Genomic DNA, 7,117 nt, shown 5'->3' with positions numbered 1-7,117 from the left:
AATTAAATTTAAGTTATGTAGTAGTAAGTATTTGAGCTAAAGTTTAAAAAATAAAGAAATACATATTTATACAAGCTTAATTTTACAATTCGGTTTTCAATTTGAATTGGATCCAATTAGATCCAATCCGAAAATCCGAATTTTCAAAAAATCTCAATCCGATCTGATTTAAAGTTCGAATTCGATCCGAATTGATAACTCGATTTAGATTTGATTGGATTTCGGTTTTAATCCAAATTATAGACACTCCTATGTACAACTCTGTTGTTTACCGTAGTAGATGTAACGGTTGACATTATGTAGTCTACTTTCCTATGTTTTCATTTGTACTCGTTTGGCGCTATTTTTTTTCCGCTGAAAATCTCTTTCTCTCTCCTCCATTGAAGCGCACTTTCAGTCCTCTACTGTAGCGGCTTCTGAGCTTTCTCTCCTCCGTTGAAGCAGCTTCTAAGGTACGATGTTCTTCTCTTTTGTAATCCTCGAATATTAATTTCCCAATCTAGGGCTTGAATTTCATAGTCGTTGATTTGATTGTCAGTCTAAATTCAATTTAGGGTTCTTTTAATTTGGATTATTGAACTAGTATTGGTTATAATTACTGAAATTGTGAAACATTATAATGAGCCATTTTGTTTCTCGAATTTTTCAATGTGCAATTGATGATGATATGAATGATATCTTAAGCTAGAAGAAATTAATGTGATTTTTCGACCCTAATTTGATAATTGAGTTGAAATTGTTGCTAATTTGTTGCAATTTTCGATCTTATTCTATCCCACGATATGAATTGGAAAAATTTGAGGCTATTGGAGCACAATCCGATCTTGGATTTAAAGCTAGTCGAACTTTGAGCTCGAACTGAGCTTGCCTAAATCCTATCGAAATTGAACCGAGGCTACTTTGTTCGAGCTCTGCTCGAGTCGAACCCCTCTTTGTGAAACCGTAGTTATGTTTGTAATCTATTTTATGGAATTACCCCTAACGGAACTAGTAAGTATTATTGATACTTTAAGTCTTATAGTAACCAAGGCAATGGCAGTTGAATCGTTTATAAAAGATGAAAACTCGTTGGTTGCAACTTGCAAGTATTAATTCGTATCCCATTTTCAAAATCTCGGATCACCAAACATCGTAGAATTGTTGATGTTGTTAGGATTGGTGAGTACGAGCTGTATATATACTTGTCGTCGTTGTTGTTAGGCAAATTGATTATTCTTCTGTTAGTGTGAAAATGTGAATGATCACTTCAATTTCTTTCTTAATTACTGCAGAATGCACATTACTGAATTAGAGAAGTCTCCTAAAGTAAGTCATCAGGTAGAGAGCCATGATACAAAGTATGTCTCAGGGCTTAGCACTATACTGGTCGCTACAATTCAGGAAGCCAAGGATAGAATTTCCCAGATTGAGTATATCTTTTGCAGTCAGCTTTACCCCAATATTCAAACGAGTGCAAAATCTGTCCAGAAGATATATTTGGAAGCCAGAAACGCTGCTGAAAATGAGTGGAAAGAGAGGCAAAGTAAACTCGAGCTTCAAATGAAACAGCTAATTCTCGAAAAGGAATTGGTCCTTGATGAATGTAAAGCTTTCATGGTAGAGAAGTCAAGACTAGCAGCAAGGGTAGCTGAATTGGAGGATAAGCTGCAGCAGAAGACAAAAGAAGTTGAAGATGCTATGGAATCACATGCTAAATTACATGATATCATTGAGGCGAAATCCACTACTCTCAGAGATAGGGACCTGCAGGTGAAAGAGCATGAAGAAAGAATGAAGCTTCTTGTTAACAAATCCCAAGAACTTGAGGGAAAGATTGATGCACTTGACAAAGAGCTTCAGGAGAAGAATGAAGATGTAACCAATGGAAAAGAATTAGCGAAGGAATTGCAGAGGCAAATTGATTCACAGGAGCTGAAGATGAGGAATACTGAACAGATGCTGATCAAAAGTGAAGAAGAAAACAAACAACTCTCAATGAAGCTGGAAAATGTGGAAACCAGTTTAGATAGTCTCAGAAATGGATATAGGAGAAAAATTGCTGAAGCAGATGAGGGAAAGCAGTTGCGTGAGCAATTAGTACACGAGCTGACAAAGAAGAATCAACTGCTGTCTGCACTTGAGGGAGAGAAAAAAATGCTTGGTGAGAAGCTTCAAGAGAGTCTTAGAAATAGGGATGATGGAATAATTAACGCAAGAGTACCTCAAAATGATTTGGTCAAGCAAATTGAACTAAAAACTACAGAGTTAGCCACCGAGAAGCATAGACGAAGAGATCTTCATGCAGCTTATAAAAGACTCAAGTCTCAACACAGCTATCTGCTCAACAAGTTTGGTCTCACCAATGAAGAACTGTTGCTTCAAATGAAAGAAGAAGAAGAAGAAGAAGAAGGTGATCCATTAAACGGTGATGAAACAAAATTAGCATTATCTGGTGAGGATCGTTGAAAAGGACTAGCTTTAAAAATTATTGCGCAATATATTTTTCCTGTCTCAAAGTATATACCTTTACAAACTCTAATCGTATGATTTGTTGCTTAATACTATCCTGGATTCTTTCATCTTCTGTTGACTAATGATAGTTTATGTAAATTCAGTATCATGAGTGTCATTCCTGTGGTGTCAATCTGTTTGTTGTTGGAAAGAAGGGTTTCACTTCCTTACAACCGTTTTTGGCTCTTTTGTTTGCATCCATCATTCCATTCATTCCCAATTAGTTATTACGAGTAAGAGAGTTACAGTTAGAATACTACTTTGCGTAAATAATTAAGCATGTGTATTTTGCAGAAGTCAAGAAGAGAAATTTAGCAAGTAGTGTGGTGGCATGTGAGTTGAACAAAGTGAAGCAAGAAATCAACACTATGGAGAGCTCAGATGGTGAGAAATTTGTCAGATTAAATCAGAAGTTAAGCTCCAAATCTTCATCTGGGTCTGACTCTCCTACTGGAAACCATTGGACCACTAGTAGGAAGACCAGAAACTTGGGCTCATTAACTGGTGGAAAGCGCCCTGTATCTGGTTGGAGAGAGACTCGATCTCGTCAAAGTCCCGGTGGTCCTGATCCGCATGATGATTTTCTTGATACACCATATGAAGACATTAGGGGAAATTTGCACAAGAGTGTGAAGGATAGCTTACGTGATGTTCCAGCTGAAAATCCAAAAGACATGGATTCAGATGACGAGACACAGGACATGAGAGCTGAATCTGCGCCCAAAAGACAGCAGTTGCAAGCTCCTAGGTCTGGTGATGGTTCAAAAGGTTTTAAATATGTGGAACCTGTTCGGAAAAAAGCTGAGCGGGAAAATTTGAATGGAATAGAATGCAAGCAGTGCAAGAAATTTTATGATGCTGTCCTTTCCAATGCTAAAGATGGAGAAGTTGATGGACATAAGTTTCGGTGTGAACATCATGAGGGTGTTTCAAGGCATAGGTACAGGTATGCTCCTCCACTGACCCCTGAAGGATTTTGGAATATTGGATTTGATACTGAAACTTAGTTTAATGTAATGTTTATGGAAATTTCGAAATTATTGCATTTCAAAATTTGAATATTGAATGCAATTTACTAATTCATGATGTAGCATGTATAGAACCACAGTCTCATTCTCAATTACTCCGTATATGGTAAAAACTTGATGAAAGCCTTTGAAATTCCTGTGCTCACTTTAGAGAAGGCAAAGTTTTTCAGGATGAAGCTAATCCACTAGACCTTTTGGCCCTGTTTCTAATCATCGTCGCAACTTCTGATCCCTGCCATTTTCACCACTAGCAATTTCTGTAAAAGGCGATAGGATTAGCTATAATCAGTTAGCTCTGAAACCATGTTTTAAGTTATTGGTTTCTAGCCTCATTTCAAGCGTTAAATTGTGTAATATGATTCATAGGAAATGCATATGTAAAAGGCAATAGGATTAGCTATAATCAGTCAGCTCTGAAACTATGTTTTAATTTATTGGTTTCTAGCCTCATTTCAAGCGTTAATTGTGTAATTTGATTCATAGGAAATGCATTTTAACTCTTACTACGATCAAGTATATAGATGGTTAAAAGATTCATGGTAAGTTATCATGCTTTTATATTTGGCCAATTACCTTTTTTCTTATATTCGTCGTTTCATCTGCTCTCCCCAAAGGAGTCATCTTGATTTCACTACTCACCTATCTAAATGGAAGTATGTTTAGAAAACTACGTTTTTTTTTTCATTGTAGGAAATTCCCGTGGTTGTACGAAGTATATGAGACTTTTACAGTGTCTCCCTTGTCTTTCGTAATCTTTATAAAGCTTAACATAAGCTCATTCTATTCTTAAACCAAATGGTGATAGATAGAGACGAAGCAGTGCATCGAACTTATATGCTATTCATCCCCCTTGTCTCCTTCAATGTAGGATAACTAGTCTCAGCTCACTTGCGAGGGATATTAAGTTAATCTCTTAATTTTATGATAGTCATCGGTCTTCCCTATAAAAGATAGTCGTAATTAAAAACTCACCCGAGTCTTACCATACACCCGTCTCATAAAACTAATGTCGATTTTTAAGCTTCTTTTAACCCTCCTTAATGGAGATGATATTTTGTGGAACGTGTGGGGCCTGAATAATTAAGTTGGAATTAGTTCTGAAGGCTAATCAATCCCAAAATATTTTTGACAAGCAAAGTAAGTAAGTGGGTCGCATTTCGAAAGCTCATCACCTCATAATTTTGAGGAAAGGTTTGTTTTCCATGGCTTAATGCTATTCTAATGATTGGACTGCTTAGCTGGATTACTACACAACAAGTTCTCTCTTTCTTTCATTATTATTTACACCACATTGATATTTGTATGAAGTTATGAATAATATGACCCCATCAATCACCCACCTCCTTAAGTTTATAATACTTTGATTACGAGGATAAGTACTTCATAGTTCATACTGTCAAGCAAGTTCACGAGTTTGAGCCTTACTCTGAAGCGTTGACCTATATAAATGATCTAACTAATTTGTAAGAGACGACTTGTTATATTTTTTATATTATTTTTTTTCCTTACCAACACAATATATGATATTAATATACAATACATTATATTAATAGAAATATGATATAGTTTAGTAAGTTTATCATCAAAATTGACTACATTACGAGTTTAATGCTCTTAGGTGTTGAGTCCTTGTACATCTTCGATAGTGGGTCATAATCTCTGGCTTTTACACATGTTTTCTTGTACATACATCCTACCCAAATTTTGCTTTCCTATAGTGGCTCGCTTTTTTTTTTTTTTTTTTTTTTTTTTTTTTTTTTTTTTTTTTTTTTTTTTTTTATGGTCTTATATAATTGATCAAAAAGAAGTTTATAAAGTAACTAGTTTTGTGCCCGGGCGATGCCCGGGTTGTTTATTAAATTTAAAGATATATTTCAATTTATATGTCAAATTTTAAAACATATCATTGATACAAAATTAGTTAGGAATTGGCGTGTTTTTGTGGCAATTTAAACTTGTAGACATAATGACAAATAATAATAATATTGGTGAAAAATATTTTTTGACCCTGTTTGAAATGACTCCTGACCCGACCTGATTGACAGGTCTACACACAGTAATAAAATTATATTAGATTGTGAAGTATATTATTTTAATTGATTAGAATATATTATAAACCATGGATGTGGTACATTTTGAACTAATTCCTTCGCTCCAAAAATATATTATGATACAAAAAATAAATTTATATGATAATTTATGAGAATTATAATCTAATTTTTTTTGAATAAAATTATAATTCAATTTGTACATATGAAATATTGGTACTTTATAAAAAAATAAAACTCTAAATTAACAATTTTATCCTAAAATTCTATCTAAATTTGATTGAAAATAAAATTCTAAACTACCTTTTTTATCCTACAAATTGAATTCTATATAATTCTATCCTATTTGACACGACACTTGGCGAAAAGTTGGAACGCCAAGTGTCACTGTCTCGTCGCATTCTATATAACTCTATCCTACTTGACACGACACTTGGCGAAAAGTTGGAACGCCAAGTGTCGCTGTCTCATCGCCTGGCTAAAAGTTTAGCTTTATATATTAGTTATGATATGATATGATATGATTAGTAGCACTCTTAAAACTCTCATGTTTAGGGGATTGGGGGATAAGGTGTGGTAATGTTTATGGTGTTTTAAAAGCAAGAATGGAGGCAATGGTACTATCGATATCATATATGGCTTAAAAAACGGACGAAGTAATAAAATTTGGTATGGTTTAGATTAAAAAGTGTAAGATGACATATATATCCCCGAAAATAAAAACACACCATTTTAGTCTTTTAGAGATGATCGAATTAACCTACCAAACTTCACCACAAGTCCACAACGAAACGTCGGTACAACATCGATACATAATAACATAATTGTTACTATACGGCCTATGCCCCAGTTGGCCAGCTCCACGAAGAAATAGAGTACTTGGTGGCCTATCTAAACATCATTAGACATTAGCCAAATTAGTCAAGATCCATGCTAAACTTTGCGTGAGCAATTTATTGGATAAACCTTATACGTATGTTAAGTGGAATATCATTACTTGATTTATTTTAACTTGTTTGAATGTCATAGTAAATTCCACCATCCAATCAAAGACACATGTTAATTATTATATTAGCTTATAATTAAATTAAAAAGTATACTTTAGTCATCATTAAATTTGCTTATTCCATACTTATATGAAAAAAGAAAGAGGCTTTGAATTTGATGCTCTAATTAAAATAATATAATTGAAATTTGCTTTTATACCCAACTTATATGAATTTTTCAATATTAATATCAAATAATTTATTAATACAACTCTTGGTTGCCACTCATGACTTAACAAAGCACCTAATTGCTTATGTCATATGTAATTTACTTAATTTTTTTTAATTATGTTTGGATTAATCAAATAAATGTCATCTAATAAGTTTGAAACTTTTCAAAAGTGGGTATTGGAGTATGACTCATCTAAGAGAATGATGAGTTACTCAAGTATACATGACATTTTATATGTCCCCATCATCTACTATGGCATGCGGTGCTTAATCGGGTTAGGCAATGTCCAAAGGAGGGCCATCGTTGTCCTTTTAACACTTGTTTTCCTTTCTA

The 7,117-nt window shown here is 34.1% G+C and overlaps 1 protein-coding gene across 1 annotated transcript; it reads left to right on the top strand.

Annotated features, from left to right (window-relative positions):
- The first annotated feature begins 338 nt into the window (after positions 1-338).
- LOC145631914 (protein gamma response 1-like) lies at positions 339-4,016 on the top strand. The gene is made up of 3 exons (XM_081684178.1): positions 339-452; positions 1,272-2,431; positions 2,785-4,016. Exons 2-3 carry the CDS (start codon positions 1,273-1,275, stop codon positions 3,495-3,497), a joined length of 1,872 nt encoding a protein of 623 aa, XP_081540304.1. The 5' UTR covers positions 339-452; position 1,272; the 3' UTR covers positions 3,498-4,016.
- Positions 4,017-7,117: the final 3,101 nt, after the last annotated feature.

Source organism: Chenopodium album, chromosome 1 (genome assembly GCF_948465745.1).
Source record: "Chenopodium album chromosome 1, dcCheAlbu1.1, whole genome shotgun sequence".
NCBI lineage: Eukaryota > Viridiplantae > Streptophyta > Magnoliopsida > Caryophyllales > Amaranthaceae > Chenopodium > Chenopodium album.
This window is presented reverse-complemented; position numbering and strand designations above follow the sequence as displayed.

Bases quoted from the DNA above. Each gene is read 5' to 3' on its own strand.
- LOC145631914 (XM_081684178.1), top strand. From the start codon at position 1,273: ATGCACATTACTGAATTAGAGAAGTCTCCTAAAGTAAGTCATCAGGTA. The intron at 2,432-2,784 runs GTGAGGATCGTT...TGTATTTTGCAG, and splicing joins AACAAAATTAGCATTATCTG to AAGTCAAGAAGAGAAATTTA.